Genomic DNA, 20,369 nt, shown 5'->3' on the forward strand with positions numbered 1-20,369 from the left:
GACCGATCCCTCTGCTCGGGCACAGTTGGACGCGGGGCGCCGCGCGCATGGCGGGCCCCTCGCCGCCCTCCCGCCGGACCGGCCCGCGCGGGGCAGCGCCGCCGGCGGCACCCTCGGCCCGGCAGCACCGGGGACAGTCGCGCTGCCCCCCCGCCCCAGCGGCGCTGGGCGGCCCGGGGCGCCCCTCGGGGCCCGCCTCGACCCCTGGCCTCGGAGCGGCCCCCGCGCGGGTCCGGCGCTCCCCGCGGGCCGCGAGCCCCGGCGCGCACACGGGCGGGACCCCGGTGGGAAGGGGGGATCCGCGGGGGGCGCGCCCCCCCCATCCTGCAGCGCTGCCGGGAGAGCGGAGAGGGGAGCGGGCGCCGGAGCAAGTCCAGCGTGGAGTCCAGTCCGCGTTTTGCGGGTGCGCGGGAGCGATCGGGGCGGAGGGGGCGATGGCTGCCGGCGCTGGCTGGCTCGCTCGCTCGCTCATGCCATGCTGGGCCAGCGCGGCTCCGGCAGACGTGTGTTTACCCATATCCGGGTTAGGGAGGAAAGGAGGAGAAAAAAAAAAAGTTTCATTTAAACCTGAACAAAAAAACTTTCAACATGAAATCACACAGCGGGAACGGGCACGTACCGTAAGACGTTCTTACCATTTCTAACCTCAACCACGGACTCGGGGAGGGAAATCGCTGTAACTCGGTGCGTGCGGAGCGGTCCGCAGGGGATACTCTGGCTCAGTCAAGTCCCTGCCCCGGCCGTTCCTCCTTTTGCCCCTCTCTTCTTCCTCCCCCCACCTCTCTGCTCGCCCACCTTTTTTGAGAGTGGTGGTCGATTTTTTTTTATTTTTCAATTTTTTTAATTTTTTTTTTTTTTTAATAGTTATCAGCACCAATTTCTCCGGACTCGCAATGTTGCGATGATCATGGCCGCGCAAGTCGCAGCGGCTCCCGCGGGTGCGAACAACAGCAAGGGCAAAGCCCCGAGCCTGCCGGGCGGCCTGGGCCCGGAGCGGGGCCCGGGGGGGGCCGGGGCTCCCGGGCCGGGCCCCGCGCTGGGGGTCGGCGAGGGGAGTCTGGCCGGCGGCAGCAGCGTGAATAATTTAGATCACCATCTCCACCACCACCACCGCAGCGAGCCACCGAACATGGCCAATAACGCGGCTCCCGCCGCTGCCGCCGGTAACAACAACGCCAGCGGCGGCGGCGGCGGCGGCTCCTCCTCGGAGCCGGCTCTGAAGGAAGGTGGAAGCTCCTCGGCGTTATCTTCATCTTCTTCGTCTTCTTCTTCCTCCTCCTCCTCCTCCTCCTCCAACCCGGGCTCGGCTATGGAGACGGGGCTGCTCCCCAACCACAAGCTGAAGAGCGTCGGAGGCGATCACCCCGCCGCGCCGCCCCACCACCACCATGCCCACCACCCGCATCACCATGCCCACCACCACCATGCCCACCACCCGCACCACCACCACCATGCACTACAGCAGCAGCTAAATCAATTCCCGCCGCCGCCGCCGCCGCAGCAGCCGCCGCCTCAGCACCATCCCGTGCAGAATAACAACAGCAGCCTCGGCGGCGGCGGCAGCGGCAGCAACAACAACGGCGGTGGCGGTGGCGGCGCTGCTCAGCCCAGTGCAGACATGGAGCAGCAGCAACATGGAGGAAAAGACAGTGTTTTGGGCGCTCAGGCCGAGCCCCCCCAGCAGCCGCAGCAAATGCTGAATAAAAGCGCCGACGAGGAGGAGATGCCCAGCAAGATGGGCGAGCCCATCGGCGGCCGCTACGACCACCCCGGCTTGGGACCCCTGGGCGGACAGCAGCAGCCCCAGCAGCCGCCCCCGAGTGCTGGGAGCGGCGGCGGCGGCCTCGGCGGCGGCGGCGGCGGGAGCGGGGGAGGCGGCGGCGGCCCCTCCGCGGTGGGTGTCTCGGAGTTCAATAGCTATTATGGCAACCCTGCCCCTGCCCCTGCCAGCAGCGCTACGGCGAGCCGCGCCGGGCCTTGCTTTGATCAACATGGCGGACAACAAAGCCCCGGGATGGGGATAATGCACCCCACGGCGGCCCCCAACAGCATGGACCCCCTGCAGAACTCCCACGAAGGGTACCCCAACAGCCAGTACAACCACTACCCGGGCTACGGCCGCGGCCCCGGCGGCGGCGGCGCAGGCGGCGGCGGCAGCGCGGGAGCCGTAGCGGCGGCGGCGGCGGCGGCGGCCGCTGGGGCAGGCGGCGGCGGCGGCTACGGGGGCTCCGCGGCGGGCTACGGGGTGCTGAGCTCCCCGCGGCAGCCCGGCGGCGGCATGATGATGGGCCCCGGCGGCGGGGCCGGCCTCGGCAAGGCTGGTGCCGGCGCGGCGGCGGCCGGCGGCTTCGCGCGGTTCTCCGGGCAGAACCAGCACCCGTCCGGGGCCACCCCTACCTTGAACCAGCTGCTCACGTCCCCCAGCCCCATGATGCGGAGCTACGGCAGCAGCTACCCCGACTACAGCAGCCCTAGCGCCCCGCCGCAGCCCCAGCCCCAGGCAGCGGCGGCCGCCCCGGGAAGCCAGCAGGCAGCAGCGGGCATGGGCATGGGCAAGGACATGGGCGCCCAGTACGGAGCGGCAAACCCGGCCTGGGCAGCGGCACAACAAAGGAACCACCCGGCGATGAGTCCCGGGAACACCGGGCAGGCCATCAGCAGGACCCAGGTAACTCCCCGCGCTCGGTTAATGGACGGCTGGTGCCTCCGTGTCGCTCGTGTCGGGCTCTTAGTTTCTTTATAATTCACTTTTTCTCTCCCTTCCCCCCCTCGTCCCCCATCCCTCTCTTTTTTCCTTTATTTTTTTCTCTTCCCCCCAACCCCCCCCTTCTTCGGGCTAGTTCTGCCCATCGCTGCCTCCGTAGCGAGTGTGAGCAGCGCACAATGCGCGGCCCCGCTGGGGCTGGAGGCACCGGAGTGCGGTTTTCGCTACCGAAATTAGGTTGTTCTCAGACCCAATTAGTATTTGCCCCCACCACTTTGAAACAGCGTCGGGCGGACGCAGGGCCCGGAGGACAAGCAGCTCGGGACGGACGGGGGCGGGGGTTGGATTTTGTAACCGGAGTGTCGGACGCGGGGGGCTCCCGGGGGATAACGTCCATTATCTTTCACGGGGCCTTTTTTTTTTTTTTCTTTTTCTCCTCCTCCTTTTTTCTTCTCTCTTTACCCGGTATTTTTTTCTTTTTCCGAGCAGAACGAGTTGCGCCGTTGCGCGCTCTTAGCAAATTAGTTTGTCACTGATTGGAGTTACCGCAGTGAGATCCACGTAACGCGGCCGCGCTCCTTTCCCTGTGGGAAGAGCGCGCGCGTGTGTGTGCGCGCGTGTGCGCCCAGTCCGCGCGGGGCGCCCCGGCCCGGTGACCTGCCCGGGACTCTCCCGCCGCCAGGAGCGCGCTCCGGTGCGCGGGCGCGTAACAAACAGCGCTTCGCTCGTCCGCCAACACACGCGGAAATAAAAAAAAAAAAGAAAAAAAAAGAAAAAAAAAAAGAAAGAAGGAAAAGTCCTTGGCGTCAGCAAAGGGGCGCGGGCACAGGAGCGGGCCGCCGCGCCCCCCCTCCCCCCCGCACCCCTCTGCCCCAGCCCCGGTAACTCCGGCGATGGATCGATGGATCCGATCGATAGACAGGCGCGATGATCGCGGGGCGGCGGGTGCGGCGCAGCGCCTTTCCGGGGCGGCGCGGTGCGGGAGGAATGCCGGCTGCCGGGCGCGACCCTTGGAGGAGCGTCCGGGTCTCCTCCGCCCGCCAGGTTGGGAATTTGAATTGTGGAGGTAAACTGGCTGCAACCGTCTCCCGACAGCTGCCTCCGAGTTGACATCTAATCTGCCATCTGATTGGCTCCGCGCGCGCCATTGGGCACCTCGCGCCGCTGATGTAAATAGAGGCGCTGGAGCGGCGCAGGCACAGGAGCCCCCGCCGCAAACAACGCCGGCACCACCGGGGGCAGGGGGGCACCGGCACCGCCGCTCGGGCACCTTCCCCCCTTCCGTCCCCCCTTTCACTCTGGTTACACTGCGTGGTTTTCCTGGGCATTGACTTTATCCATCTATCTATCTATATCTATCTATCTATCTATCTATCTATCTATCTATCTATCTATCGATCTTATTTGTTTTAGATTTTTAATTCCGCGCTAATTGGTGGCGGTAGGGGAAGTATCTTGTAATAACAGTGCATTTGGACGAGGATTCGGGTTTTCGCATCACGCTGGTGCTTTCTTAAAAAAAAAAAAAAAAAAAAAAAAAAGAAAAACAACAAACCCCCCCAGCATTTTGTAGTGTTGCAGATTACGGATATTATGCAGGGGATTAGGTCTTTATTAAAAAAAAAAATAATCCCAGTACTAATTTCATCATGTGTCTGTTTGCTTGATGCCTAACCTGTGCATGCCTTTTAAAAATGCCGTGTTTGCATGTAAGCTGCTGTAGGTGAGAAAACGCCGTGTATTGTACAAAGAAGGGAAGAAGGAGCCTCTCTGCCAGAGGTTACGTTTATTTCAGCTCTGCGATGAATCCAGATACTCGGGGAAAAAGTGCTTTTGCGTTTGAATTGTGGTTAGAATACTTCAAGAAGCATCAGGAGTTGTTGATGTCATTTTTCTACACAAGTGTGAGATTAGGGTTGAATTCTCAGTAGGAAGGTGAATTGTGTTAAATGGAGTAGTGCGTTAGAGTTTTATGGGTTTCTTTTCCCTTCAACAAGATCTTCCTATTAAGAACTGTTAAATCTTTTAATAGCTTTTAACGGCAAGGTCTGGCAGGAACAAATGCAGGTGTATGCTTTTGGGGACTTCCAACAGCTGGATCTTTATGTTAAGTAATGAACAGAAGCTGGAGAAATCACCGCTTAATGTTACAAACGTTGTATTAATCCTGAAAATATAATAGAAACCCTGGATGGGCTGACTGGGTGTGTGTTTGTCTATTTCCAACAGATCGCTCCTGTCATGTTTTTAGTTTTTATTCCATTTTCTTTCTGTTTCTTCCAGGGAAATAAGATTTTTTTTGTGTGTTAGTTTTTACCTTTTTTAATTTGCAATGGTAAAAGGATCAGTGGAAGCCATAAGGTAATGAGGGCTTGCATGCTTAACCTTTCAGAATTACTTTAAAAATATTTGCATTTTCTCCTTTTAAACACAGGTAGTTCAGAATTTCTGGCTTTAAAAGCTAGGAAAACCATTGTCAGATGTAGTCCATGCTAGTTCAGAGTGCTGTTTCTTCACAGCAGAAATTGCTTAAAGTATTTATTTTTATTGCAGGAGTGAGAGTAAATTCATTACGTCCTCAGTGTGACCCTTAGAAATACTTCCTTATATTTATGGGTTTACATCCTCTCTTACAGATTTCTTTTTTCTTCTTTTTTTTTTTTTTATTTTTGTACCATAAGGATTGGTATGCAGCCTAGAAGGAACAGTCTGGCAAGACCACAATTTCTTTGATTATTTTTCAAGTAATTATTATTTTTTTCCTCGAAATAATTGTTATAAAGGCAAGACATCAGTGTTATTTATAATATGATTTTTCTATCTAACCAGTAAGTGATTAAGATAAGAAATTTCCTTAGTTCTAAAAATTAATATTTTTTAGTGTATAAAATGGGTTGTGTCAAATTAAAAATACTTACCATTAACTTACAGAACACAGGTTTATAAATAAATTGTTATTTATTTTTAATTCCCACGTGTCAATCACCCTGTGTGTTGTATAATTAAGTAGACAAATTGTTTGCTTTTTGAAAGAGAAAATTGGAATATTTGTCCAGAATTTGAATAGGAGGCTTCTCTTTTTTTTTTTTTTTTAAATAATTATCTGTGTGTGTACTCTCTATATGTGTATACACATATTAGAATATGCTCACTCGTCATGTGTCTTTGCAAAGCAGATGTTGATTGGCCCCTATGCCTATAAGGAACTATTGTGCTCTGAACAGAGAAAAAGAACCGACAGCAGGCTACAACATCTGAGGTGCTTGTTCAGAAAATTCTTGCCTCAGCATGGGTAATTTTTGTAATATGCGGAGCTGTGGCTCTAAACTGACTTCTGTGTTTGTCCAGCCTATTAAATTATTTAAGAAAATTTGGCTTCCATTTCATTTAATTACCTTCCCTAATTGTGAGACATGATGTAAGCTTGCAAAAGAGGCCTCTTTTTTCTAAAGAAATGCACATTTTCAAAGCAGGTGAATATTGCTCACACGGATACATTGATTTGATGGTAGGGAAGTTGTGTGATGCTAGTACAATAGTTTGTCGTTCAGGTCTTTTGATTATTGATTAATCCTTGGCAGTGTACAGATATTTAGAGTCCTGAGGCTCCTTTTATTTTTCATTTCTGATTTGCGCTGCAGTAGCTTAACACATTAGCTGGCCTCTCTGTGTGTGCTTTATATAAATCTTTCTTCTTTGTGCACATGTGTAAGATGTACATACACCTACACAGAGGGAGAGAACCTGTGTCTTTTCAGGAGTACCTGTATAGCATAAGGTATACAGCAAGTGTTAAAACCAAAAATCAGTTGAGCTGCTCTGAGTTTGTGTATAATTTGTTTTGCACAGGAGAAACTCTGAATATGCCTGATTCTGCAGCTCTTTTTATGCCAAATAGATTGTCCGTATTGGGAGTTCTGGCCAAGTCAGGGCTGCAGAATCATGTCCTGTGCCTGAAAGCCATTAAACGACTGTTAGTGTGGTAAATAGATTCTTGATGTCTCAATGGGAGAATAAAATATATTTTTCCCTGTGCATTTTCAAATAAACAGTTTAGTATTCACATAGCTTCTATTTAGAAGTAGCAAATAGCAATATTCACAGTTAGTAGCATCTATATATATATTACGACCATATATTTGACACTTTGTGGTTTGGTGTTCAGTTATTGGTTTCTGTAGTAGTGCTTATGCCTACATGTTGAACAGCAGGACCCTGTGTATGAGATACAATAAAGAAAGAGAGATGCTAATCCGTCTACTCTATTACTGCTTCCATCATACAAGGATTCTGCAACTAAGCAGTCAATAACTGTCTTTTTGACATTCTGATCTGAGTCTGTGGTGATGAAAACTAAGGCTAATCCATTGCTAAATTTTCTAGTTATATATGTAAAATAACATTTTTGAAATTACTGAGCACGGTCTGTTAGGTGATGCTGGTTCATTCTGAAGTAGTATCTTTGTTAAAACAAGATGAAATTTGTGCAATGAAAACAAGTAGCTACTGATAGGTCTCCCTCTTTCTTTTGCGCTTCAAATATTTTATTACAGATATTTTGCCGTTCTCATTGTTAGCGTGAGAATGGCAGTAGTTTATTTATCCTTCTGTCCTTAAGATTGTACCTGTGCCCTAACTAGTACATTTCAGTACTTTTTCAAAATGTGCCATTTATCAGGAGGCTTTGAAGATTCTCTGTGGATATGTAAAGTAGTGTTGCCACACTCACTGTGCATGCATGCTCAAGGCTGCAGAATTCAGTAGCATGTGTTTGTGGTAGGCTAACTTGCTAGAATATATTTTAGAATTGTGATTATTAAGGTACTTGGGAAAAAAACTTTTTTCCTTTCAATTTTGGGGCTATTTACATAGTGTTAAATATATGTTTTGGTACGATTGAATGAGGACTTTAATTAAACTTAAATTAGAAGTATACCTTAGTGGTTTTCAAATTTGTTTTGAAAACTGGTAATAGAAAAGTGCTGCTAAGCGGTGTTGTTTTTGTATTACTTGGTGCTGAGAGAAGCAAATAAATGTAATATATGAAAATCTTGTAGAGCCAATCATATTAGAGTAAAATTTATTTTAAGGAAGCCTTACCTGCTTATAAATTTAAAATTATTTTTAAGTAAACCTGAAAGGTTTCTGTACATCTGATGTGTGTTTTGCCATTCAGCTCATAATGTTACCCTTTTACTGTTTCTATTACCCAGTCGTACCTATTCATGCTCAGTTTCACACACAAATACTGATGTGCTGGCAGAGTGTTGCAGTGTTTGTGTTGCAGGTGGGCTGGAGGATTTCTGTTGTTGTACTTCCATTTCTGAGAGTGTGGCATCCAGTGATCCACCAGGAACATGTCAGCACCAAAAAAACCAAACCCATTGAGGGTGGTGTTCTACTGTGGTCGAGAAGTACCTGTGTCAATCTGTGAACAGTGGGGACAGTAGATGGCTAATTTGTACAGGATTGGTCTTAATTACCTTCATTTTCTCAGTAACAATATTCCAAGTACATTTGATTTTTTCACTGTTTTTTTGGTGTACCTTGGGCTGGAGGGAGAAGTGATTCTTCCTGTTGTACAGGGTGGGGAAAACGAGGCACGTAACATCCACTTGGCTTCAGACAGGCACACCTTAGCACAACTGAAGACAGAGATCTTTTGGAAATAGCTGGGGTCTTGATGCCATAAACTCTAGCTTTTGAATAAATCCAGTTTTACCGTGAACACACTCTGTTGTGGGAGAACTTAAGCTTTACAGGCATCTATTCAGGCAAGTGCGAAGACAAATAACTGAGTGAAATGAGGGATTTGTCTGCTATGTCAGTACAGTCACTTTAAACTAAAGGCACCATAATCTAAAATTTCGGTATTCCTTGCACTGTTTTGTCATTATGTACGCAATGTCATCTGTACAAAGGCATTAGATTTCTCATAGAAATTAAACTCTGAGGAAAATTTAGTTGAACGAGTGCCCAGGGGCTTAGCTGGTGTTGCAGAACTTGCCTTCTGATGAGTATTATGCACAAAGCACCAGTATGTGCTTGGGGGAGGGAGGTGGCATGTGTGCAGGGGTGCATGCACAGACTTCCTTACTACTAAGTCCGGTTGTTTTATCTGGCAGATACATGGTCTTCAGTTTTTTGAATGAACAGATTTGATGCAGAAATCACAATTGTTGTGTCTTGTTTAAAGATTGCTTTTCATATGGGAATTGTTCTTACTGCAAATATGAAGTACCCTTTTAGCAAACTTTGTATTCTCGATATAGGATGCTTACTTCATCTGAAGGTACTTGCAGCTGTTTTGGAAATTGTGAAACTTAAGGTCATTATCCTGATACTTTTATCAAAATTTTTAATTTATTAAAATTATTGGCTTATCAAAACCAATATGAAATCTATGTAAAAGTTTTTGGCAGGTATGATTTGAAAGGGTGTTGATATATTATGCATTTATACTCTGTGTATAGTGGAAACGTTAGTTTCCTTGTAAGCTAACAAATCCAAGTCATGAGGCTGCTGAATTTCTGAATGGGTAGCAGCCAATTCAATTTGTGGATGTTAACCAGTTTGATGGTTCTGCAGTGTGTGTAAGGAATTGCTTTCAGTACAGACCTATCAGTGTGTGATCTACTTGCATTATACTTTTTGCATTTGAGTCATGGTGGGTTTAGTAACTACATCAGAAGGACTAAGCATGTGTAGAAGTTTGTAATCTATTTATTAGTTTCCTTTCTCCAGTTTCAAGAACTATTTGTTAATCTTTTGCACCTGAACTTGCACGATTGCCAAATAGTGTTCTGCCTTTAAGAATTCACTGCTGTGCCTTGTCTTTAAGAATTCACGGCAATGCCCTGTCTTCTTCCCTGTATGTTGTAGCTTTTTCAGATTTGAAAAGATACTGAATTTAGGTTTGTGATCTGGTAATTGTTTATGAAGACATCCATTTGAGTGATAGGCCCTCTGACACTTCATCTGTATGGCTGTGTCACTGATCTCCCCTGCCACCCTCATCAGTCTCTTCCTGACCGTTGGAGAGTGGGGAAGGAATATTCTGTTAATCTTTCTTTTCCTTTTTTTTTTTTTAAATTAAGAAATTAGATGTACATGGGATTTTTTTTTTGTTACTAAAAAAAGGATAATCATGAAAATGGGAAAAAACTCTTGATGTATAAACACTTTTTTTTTTTTTTGGCACGGGGAATGATGTTGTGTTACTGATAGAGTCTTCTAAGCTTCTACTTTAAATTTTTACACTTGGGATTTTTTCTTTGTTTGGTATTTATTTTAGGTATCTACCCAGTTGAAAAATAAATTTTGGTAGCAGGGATTTCTCTTCGATGTGATTCTGCTAAGTTACTGAATCAGTTTATTTGCCCTTTAAAGACCATGTGGCCAGATTCACTTTGAAGTTCTGTTGTTGTAGCTACATAGTTAGGTTCAGGGCATTAATTGCATCCTTGACTAATAGCTGTTGTGGCAAACCCCTTTGCATTTAGCTTACCATTGGGGTGGTAGTGTATCTGCAGTGGCAAAATAACAGCCTTTGTAAGTAGCCTCTCCTGAGGGGTTTACAGGTATGGCTGTTAAGATAGAGGTATCTTGCTGAGTTTTTCAGAAGGTAGATAGTTCCACAACATGTTTTGGTCTTGTTTTAAAAGTGCAAAGAGGTCTGCGCTACCTGGCAAAGAGAGGGCTGTCTTGCTGTAGCAGTCCCTGGTGCAGCTGGGTTTCACAGAAAGACCTGAAGTTTGAAGCATGGTTGTTCTGTGTTTGAGTAAAGAAAGGAAATCAGTTCAGAAAATCCCAAAAGGAGGGATCCTGTTTTAAAACATAATTGTAGTCGTGTGTGCCATTGCCAGTGTGGACATGGCTTAATTCACAGATTGATTGAAGTGGAATAGTGCCTTCTTTAAACAATCAGTGAATGGTAAGTAAATTATGTGACTTAAGGAAAATGACATTAGTAGAGGATTGGTGCAGGAATTCTTGATATCTGTCTGCTGGCTGCATGATCCAAAGGTAGCTGGTTTCACTGATGGATACCTTAGTTTCCCTACGTTAAAATAAGAATATTATTTGCCTTATTTATTTGAGTTTGATGTGCAGTTTTAGTTACAGTGTAATGCAGAATGAATAGGCAGCCTAAATACTTGTTATACCTGAAGGTATCCAGTCTGCACTGTACCTTCATCTGTTTGTTTGGATGGGATCTGAAACTAGGTGTTCCCAACATTGATCGTGTTATTTGGTTAGCTTGTCAGACTTACTTGTTTGTAAGCAAGATACTGAAACATCATCTCTGAAAATTTCTTTTGAAAGCACAAGGACAGGATTTGTAGTTCTTAAATTTTATTCTTTTAAAGTTAAAAATAAAGATAGGGAGGTTTGTTTTGACAGCATCAAAGGAATATGCTGGTTTATTTGCAGCCTTTGATTTGGGTGGAATGTATGGAGTTCTGTATTTTTTTTTGTGTAGCAATTTATGTTGTGAATATTTTGGATTTTTTGTTTATATGAAATGGTAGTATTTATGTCTTACTTTCAGGCATGATTTATGGAAAATAACTGTGCTTTTGTGATTTTTTTTTTTAATTTAGTGTTTCTTTGTTGCTTGAAATTCCCAAGTCAAGAAAAGTGAAGCATGTTCTTTAGAGCTGTTGCTGTTTTAAGGTGTTTATGGATGGTCATAGATAGAGGCTATTTAAAGAAATATTTCTGGGAAAAAATTGAGTTAGGTACATTTCGAGGCTGTTTTAGCTGTGTACCAGCAGTTGAAAAATAATTTTACTTGGCAATTTTACTTATATTTGAAAGTCCTTCCTATAAACAGAAAGGTCGACTTCTGTGAGGCGGGTAACTTCTTGGTGCCCGCTGTTTAGTGCTCATGAAACGTGCTGGGAATACGTAGATGCCTGTTGGCTGTTTGTGCTGAAGCTGTGACTGACTGAGGCATTTCCCTGGCGGGGCACGGAGGTGTCCCCGGGGAAGGGAGGGAAGTGGAGGGAGGAAGAGGGGCCGGTGACAGCGTCTATACAAGTTGCACACACGAAGCGAACTAGTTCGCTTGTGTGGCGTCACATGACCAAAATATTTTCCCCTTTTCCGCTGCCAGAAGCTATCTATTGCTTTTCAACAACCTCGCCGCTCGGGCAGCGGGCCAGGGCGTTCCTCCCGGCCGGCGGGATGCCCCGGCCCTCACCGGTGGGACCGGGAATTTTGGGAAATGTGTTTATTCCGCTGCCTTTGGAAGGTTTTCTCTGCCTTCACATCTAAGAAACAACACTGTGTGGAGTATTTCTAGCATTTTAAGTGACACTTATTTTAGTATTTTTGCTGATAAAGAGATACTGTATTCTTATGTCTTGTATGTTACATTTTGGGTTACAATGTATATTTTTTCTTTTAAATCCTGAAGAGCTAACATACAGCCCTTGTGATAAGTGTCCCTCCACCCCCAGCCTGGCATAGAGCTGGTTTTCCTACTAACAAACTGTAGGAGCTAGTAATTCAGTGACATTTCTGAGATTTTTAACTTTCTGTAGGACGATCTTTCTGTTGTTGAACATGTGGTATGCAAATACAGGGGGAAATACTGCTACAGAGTATTTTGTTGTGGTTTTTTTTTTTAAGTATTAAAAACACATTTTGCTTTTCTAATAAACCCCATAACCAGACCTTTTAATGTTTTGATATAAATAGCAATTACGCTAACTGAAACCCAACCACAACTAAAAAAATTCATTTAAAATCATTCAGAAGAAAGGTTCCCAACTTAATTGAGCTCTTCCTTTAAAGAGGAGGGACTGATTGGGCAGCATCCAAAGCAAAGTGTATTGCATTCTAGAACAGTATTCTTGAAGTACTCAAGGTGTTGGTGTAGTTGCCAACATTTAAAGATTTTTCAAAGAATTAGCCAGGAATCTGAGAGCTACCACAGCCTAAGCTGTCGAGAGCTTTATATGTGAGTGCTAGTAACAATTGGAAAATTTTCTGGATGAATTGAGACCCTTGAAAAATTTTAGATTAATATACACAGACTGGTTGTCTCATATATTGGACTAGCATTTAGGGATTTGGTTGTTCACAAGAAACTTGCCAAATGCAGCACTTTGAACAAGCGGTGAAGAGGGATTGTTTGTCCCAGGAAGACTTTGCATAGCACCAGCATTCTTCCTTTTAGTTCTTCAGCTCATTTTAATAATAACAGTGACAATAACAGCACACTTTCTTATTACGAAGAAGGTTGAGGAGGGTCTGAGTAAGCTGTTACTTTGCTAGAGTGTGGTTGGCAGAATGTTGGATGCAGTCTTCTACTTTTTTAGAGATTCTAACATTATTATGTGTCAGCTCTATTGCACGATAGGGCTGTTCAATGGTCTTCCTTTGTATTTTCTCTTTCAGGGAGTGAGAGATTTATTTGTGGATTATTTGTGTCTGTTTAACTTCTTTCCTTGCCAAAGTTATAGTACTTTGTTTTATGCAAACATCATAGTCTTTTTTTGCTCCTTTGTCTTGTGATACTTATTTTTCCACCTTGAAATATTATCCTCAAATTCCTATCTTTCTAGGTTTTCAGATCACTGGAGTGATGAAAAAGCCATCTTTATTGTCTTCTGATATTTTGACAGTAGTGCGAGATTGATTAGTGTGACTGTTTATCCACAGAGAAAATAGCTTTTTAGTGACTCTGGTACCCATCCGTCCCTCTGACTTTGCTTCTCTGTCCTTCCAGTGGACAAAAGTTGTTGGGGAAAGAGTGGCAGCAGGGAAAGTGTCTTCACTAGCCAGCTTCCTGTGTAGACTCTCCTAGTGACCTGAGGTCAAGTTGCATTTAAAAAAAAAAAAAAGAGCTCCCAAAAAAACCAACCAAGCAAGCCCTCAAATCCTGGCAAGACTTGACAGTATAACAGTAAAACTCATACAAGTAGTTATCTATGGGTGATGGTGCTGGTATTTTTGTTTCAGATTCCTCTATTGCTCATCTTCTAAGTAATAGCACACTTAAGAGAGAAATAAACAAAGGAAACAAATCAGAGCTGGAATGTAAATATTGACGTGCATAATTTCTTTACTTTTTACCTGGCATGGCAGATGTAATTGAAAATATATTTATATTTGCCCAAAAGATATTTGAAAAGATGTCAGAATGAAAATTCAAGTATGGTGTTGCTGTACATGTGGAATGGGTAGAAAATAGAGGAACTGAGGAGGGGGAATACTTTACATGTAGTTGTCTGTATTAAGTAGTGATGTGATGTGCTAGATGCAGTCCGTGCATTTTCATAGTACTTGATATTTCATTTAATAGATTTCCTTTTAATTCTTCTCAGAAGGTTGAGGTGTAGAGAGCTGCCATTGATCGTTGTTTGTTATTCCACCATGCCATATTTTATTTGAGGGGATGTATCTTGTTAAGATAGTGAATGAAGCCTGTTTAAAAAGTGAGTTAAGGTTCCATTGTTATAAGAAAATACCTTAGTAATTCAAAAAAGAGCTGTGAGGCCAATTTCTTCCTGCATGATAGTCTCTAAATTCTATTGCTTTGCCTCTAAGAAGACCTAGATGTTTATTTGAACCAATTTTGTTCCTTGAAAAAAAACCACCGGTGTCTGATTTACTTTCTTTGTTTCTTTACTTCTACTTTTTAACATTCAGTTTGGTTTTTTCTTTTCATGGTGTTGATGTCTTCCTTGAAGAGATGGAGGAAGAAAGTAGGTTCTTAAAGGCTGCAGCTAGTCATGACATCATAATAGAAGGTTCAAATAATTGTGATTTCTGGTGACATTTTACTTTCTTGAAATTCTTGATCTTACATATGGTTGTCTGTCTTAGTCGAGTAAGTTGTCACAGCCAGGGTGCCAGAAATAGGTGGAAATGTAATTTTCCTTCCAGAAGTGAGTTTATATATTCTGTTGTAAGCTGAAGAGACAATGAACATGAGGAGTATTTTTGGTTTTCACTTTTTATTTTTTTTTTCCAAATGCATATCTGATACTGAGCATTCAGTAGCACACTTTTATTTGTCATTTTAATGCTTGGGAATAAGCATTGAGTATTTTTTTAAATGGAGTTCAGTCTGTATACATTGATCAGAAGGTCCAAGTGGGTATTCCTCAGAAAGAGAGCTTTTTATTCTTTGTGCCTTGTGAGAATCATGGGCTGAAACAAAGAGCAAATTAGCAGGAGAAAGGTTGTAACACATAAACGCATAGGAGAGCACGTGCTGAACCAAATGGACATGTGCTTTTTGTGTAGATACCAAGCCAGAATTTCTCTCGGGAGAGATGAAGAAAACTTGAAAGCCTAATTTGTTTACTTCTACATTTTTCAGTAGCCTTTTGTTTCACTCCTTGGGCACTCTTTTATTGAGTTTTGTATTGCAAAAAGATCCTACACCACAGGGTGAGTCTGATTCTAAGACTTCACTACTGCTGAAAAGACCGGTCCTGTCCTGCTGCTTCCCTTGTGTTGAGTCGCATCAGCTCGCTGATTTGCCTGAAAACTAATCCTGCCAAACAAGACCTGCGAATGTTTAGCTTTCAGCCAGATCATTGAGGTGATTTGACTTGCAGCACAGAGGTAAGACGGGAGAATGTGGCCAGTTCAGCTAAGGGTGGGGATCAGGGCAGGACAACCCCTTTTGGTGGTGGTACAGGCTTGTATCAGCTTAACCTCCTCACCAGACTACATCTTGAGAGTAAAATTACTCTGTAAATAATGACAGACAATTTCTCAACATTTCTCTGGAACAGGGAATCATTGTTATCCCTCTCTTAAAAGGAAAGAAACTGAGGCAGAGAGTAATTTTTTTTTTCCAAAGTGATGATTATACAGAATGCATTGATTGTAGTGTCCAAATAAGCCTTGAGTATCTTTGAAATCTAAGATCTCAAGGGTGGAACTCATCTAACCATATGTACTGTAGGCATTTGTACCTGATCTTTTTGCATCTCTCTTGTGTAAAGAAACAGTCAGTTCTTGATGTGAATCATCTCATCCTAGAGTACATGTGTAGTGCAGGTCTAATGAATCATACTCCTAAAGTTACATGTTTTTTCCCCTCACTCTAAAGAAAGTGTAAGCCTGTAAGCTCAGGTGTTGATGTCAAAGGGCAGGTGAAATTAATTCCTTCTACTATTTATAGTGTTTTCAAATCATACAGGCAAATGACTCCAGACTTGTGCTGGAGTTCTGGACTAACTTTGCTTCCTCTCCTTGTTTTGCTGATCCATTGGAACTAATGGTTTTCATACCCGTTTCCTGTTAAGCTTGATACATTTCTGTTTTGTTGTCCTTTTTATAATATTCATTCAGTTTTCCCCACTGCTGTTTTTCTTTTGGTACATTAAATTTTTGCATGTAAGAACTGTCAGTGTTGTTTGGTTTTTTCCAAGCATATTTGCAGACATGAGGCACACTGGCAAATTTAAAAATACCAGTCTGAATTTCCAGATCAGTTGTCAAATTTAAAAATACCAGTATGAATTTCCAGATCAGTTGTCCTTCATGCTTAGGTATGCAATTTCCTCTGTACAGAGATGCAAGCTTTTGATTTGGAAATAGGGTAGCAGTTTTGTTGTGTAGATGCTGCTTCACGGTCCATTGAAAACTCTTCAGCCAGCACTGGCACTTTAGCTGTGGGGAAGTGGGCATCCCTGGGAAGGAGCTTCCGTGCTGTGGTGATGCTCCTCACTGAGCACTGGTGCTCATTGTTCCCCCAAGTCTCTCCAGGAGGTCTCTCTGTGGGGCATTATACAGGGCAGCAAACCCAGTGAGCACTTTGGCAGTGCTGAGGGGCTGTGCAGGGCATGGGAGGAAGGAAGGGGCAGCCTAGTCGAGGGATCTCTACCTCCAAGAGACACGGTGTCTGTGGAAGCAAACAGGGTGTGTTCGGACTGCTACAAATGTATCCCAAAACCAAGGTGAGGAAACCCGATGTTATACCGAGGGATTAAATTTTTCAGAAAGACAAAAGAAAACGCAGGAATGCCTGTCCTGGAGAGAGCTCACACTGGCAATGTCATTTCTTCAAAACAGTTAAAGAGGAAAAAACATTTTGCAAAAGAGATTTACCTGCGCATCTTGAAAAGTGGGTACCATAATCCTTAATTATCTCTAGGTTCACTTAATCTTTCTTAGTAAAGTGTTTAAAATACCCAAACTGAAGTATTATTGCTATTAATAATTTCTCTGGCATATTTGTGACAGGACATCAGTGCTTTCCACTTTTTGGAGACTGGTGCAATGATTTTTGTTGGTGCTCTTTTTAAGGGATCTGTCTCACAAATAATGAACAATTTATTTGACTTAAGCTTGGTTTTCGGAGCTGGGTATCTTCTGAAAAGTTGCTTGTTTTCAAAAGATTCTGAGGAGTCTTCTGTAGTTTTAAAGTTTGTATCTTTTAAAGTTTGTATCTTTAAGTATCTTTTTCAGTTCTCCCTTATAGTTTGAAGTTCAACTAGTGGCAAGATTTTCAGATGTACTTTTTTCCCCCCAGTGTGTTCGAGGGGAGGAGGAGAAGGAAGCATGGCTTCCTCAAAGGTTGACTGAAATGTTTTAAATTCTGTAGCAAATGAGGTGAGAATGAAATTGTCAAAAGGATAGAGACTAAATTATTGAAGCACTTGACTGTTTAAAGTGGCTGGGGATGTACTATAAAAGGTGCGAGTCTAACAGTCAAATGTGTAAGCAGCACCTTATTCCTTCCTTGTACCTGATTTCTCACCACTTGCTTTACATGGTGAGAGCCTAAATCAGTGTGGGAGATATCGCAGCCGTTCTCAAAGTGTTAGTTTATGATGCTCCCACCAGAAGAATTATCTATTACCATATAGCATAGCAGAGAGAAAAGCATTTTCAAGGAAGATTAATTGAAGTAATTCATCACTTTAAAATGGAGAGGATTCATCAAACAAAAATAAAAGCTAAGTATTTTATGCACCTCTATTGGAATTTGATAGCCATTTGTTTTGCTAGAAAATATATGTGGACTGGGCATCTAGTGCTTGTCTACACAGTACAACTATGTGCTATAATTATATGCTATAATTATACCAATATAACTCCCTATGGAGACACTCTTATACCAGAATAAGAGTTTTCATGGTTTATTTTACTCTGCTTCCAAACCACATAAGCTTAAGTGGGAAAGGGTACTCTTATACTGGAGAAAGTTTCCACACTGAGCTAGTTATATTGGTATAATTATGCTTTTTTTTCCTTTAGTGTAGACAAGTCCCTAGTGCCTTTTTGGCTTTGAACTTTAGTTAAGAATTTCTTGGTTGTGATAAGTGTCTGAGCATTTTTATAGTATGTTTTATAGTATATTTTTATAATGGGACTTGGGTATTTAAACCAATTACTTAGGCCAATTAACAGCTTCCTGGGTTGTGGATAACAATAGGGTATCAAAAGGGATCAGAATTCATGTTCCTAGCTGCTTGGATATATCTGCATTTTTTCACCCTCTGTGATTATACCAATACACAGTGTACAGCACAACAGGTGGAATAGTCTGTGACTGTCTAATGGGTTCTGTGTTGGATACTTTTTGTCTCCTGTTTCTCATTATTCCTTGAGTTTTGTTGTGCTGTGGCTCTAATTGCATGTATCTCTATGGATCACAGAGAGAAACTTCCTTGATGAAGTTGAAAAAACTGCTTCCAAAAGTGTTTGGAGAATTGCTGAAATTTATTGATCTCACATAAGACAGTTAAGACCGTAATAGACTTACTAGGAACAAGTTGTACAAGGAGCAACTCCAATTGGATGCAGAGGGAGGGGAAGGTGCAGGTACCCTTCTGGTATGTGATGTAGTCAGAGGAGAGTGACGATGTGTAGAAGGTATGTTTGGTAGGGGTGATCTCTTGTGCCTGGTTCAGTCAAAGGTGGGTGCCTAGAGAGAGGTATTTATATGGATGGTGCTTTGAATTTGACCATCTTCTCTGCTTCTCTTCTGCCCATATCTCCTTTGCAGCACATCTTATCCTTGCATTCACACCTCCCTAAAATTAGGAATATATAAACGTTTTTTACAGTATTTAGCTCAGTTGGTTAGAGTATGGTGCTCATAACACCAAGGTTGTGGATTTGATCCTTGTATGGGCCATTCATTTAAGAGTTGGACTCCATAATCCTTGAGGGTCCCTTCCAACTCAGAATATTCTGTGATTCTGTATTTTAGCGGTTTCTGCAAATATCAACATAAATTCCTTAGAAACAGTTTTTCTTATGTATCTTTTTTACTCCTTGTGAAATGACAGGTTTGAAAAACATACGTCTTTTTGTCCTCTTAATTTTCTCTTATCAATGTATCTAGTGTGTTTGTAGTGTTATAGTGTCCTTGTTAAATTATTGTGCTAGAAATTGAGGATTATGACTTCAAATTTTGCAGAAATGGGAGAAACCGTAGAATAAAATAGAGGTGATAACCTCCAAATCACAGAAAAGCAGGGCTGGAAGGGACATCAAGAGGTCATTTAATCTGTCCCTCTGCTCTGAGACAGGGTAAGATAGACCTAACATTCATGGCAGATGTTGACAGTAGTAACAGACTTTGGTGCAAGCTAAACTTGACATGGAATTGGTGTGAGAGAATACATAGATTCATTGAGATTATTTGAAGTTTGAGTTATTTCTGATTTTTGGAAACTTAATGGTTTCTGTCAGTATCGTCTAATGAGGTTTGTATATATTTGAGTGTAATGCTCGTTTTTAATTTTATCTGATGGTCTGTTGTTCAGGTGTATTTCTTCCTGAAATGATTATTTTTTTGTGTTGGCTTTGTAACCAGTGTCTGATTTTCTTTGACATTGAGCATTTAGTTTAAAAATGTGTAGCATTTCCTTTTCAAACTTGACAGTATTTCCAGTTTGTAATCAGTTTCAGTTTTCCTTTTTTTGTTCAATTTCTTTTTGTGTGAAAGAGCTTAGCAAAAAAAACTGTGGGTAGGAGTGTAGAAGTGAGAAAGGGAAGAATGTGTTCAAGAAATGATAGTACTTGGCAGAAGAGCTGGGCTTAGCTGAAATGCCAGGTTAGATATGAGGTGAATAGTGTGGCTTTAAGTAAAGATCTATATTCTTTGAAGAATAAAAGTGATGTATGATTCAGAATTTTACACATGGTGTCTGCAGCTCTTTAATCCTAAATTGAAGCTTGCAAATGAGTGTCAGATGAATAACATCTTTCTAAATTGAACAATACCTAAAATTGGAGTTGCAGATACTCTGTTCATAAAACGAACCTTTGGGTTTGTTTGCTCCGTTTTGCCTTCTGGTTATATCAGCTGAGAAACATCTGTCTTTGCTGCTAAATGACCTCTTCTGACTGGGCCAAGTAATTTTGACAGAATGAACTGTCTTCAGCCCTCAGCAGCTGCAGGAAGGTGCTGATGTAAGTTGCCGCCTTGGAGAAGGGAGAAAGTTCGGATTTACAGAAAAGATTCCCAGTACCTCTGCTGCTTTAGTGTTAATGAAGGCAGTGATTTCCTTTTCTTTTCTTCCCATTTAATCTGATTGTTAATTTTATTTCTTTTCTAGATTTGGTAATTTTGGGAAGTTGGGAATACTCTATTTTGGGTTGTGCCCAAAGGGGGCTCATTAATCCTGAAGATCCTCTCTAATAAATAAGGAAGTTTCTTTGAAGTGCATTTGGAAAGCTG

The 20,369-nt window shown here is 43.2% G+C and overlaps 1 protein-coding gene across 9 annotated transcripts in view; it reads left to right on the forward strand.

Annotated features, from left to right (window-relative positions):
- The first annotated feature begins 505 nt into the window (after positions 1–505).
- The window catches only part of ARID1B (AT-rich interaction domain 1B), a 324,325-nt gene continuing 304,461 nt past the window's right edge, over positions 506–20,369 (forward strand). For 6 of the 9 annotated variants that reach the window (XM_064649206.1, XM_064649209.1, XM_064649204.1 and 3 more), the window contains exon 1: positions 703–2,668. In XM_064649206.1, the coding sequence (XP_064505276.1) occupies positions 902–2,668 (1,767 nt within the window). In that variant the 5' untranslated portion in view covers positions 703–901. The other 3 variants (XM_064649208.1, XM_064649211.1, XM_064649203.1) reach the window with 2 other exon arrangements.

Source organism: Pseudopipra pipra, chromosome 3, assembly GCF_036250125.1.
Source record: "Pseudopipra pipra isolate bDixPip1 chromosome 3, bDixPip1.hap1, whole genome shotgun sequence".
NCBI classification, from domain to species: domain Eukaryota; kingdom Metazoa; phylum Chordata; class Aves; order Passeriformes; family Pipridae; genus Pseudopipra; species Pseudopipra pipra.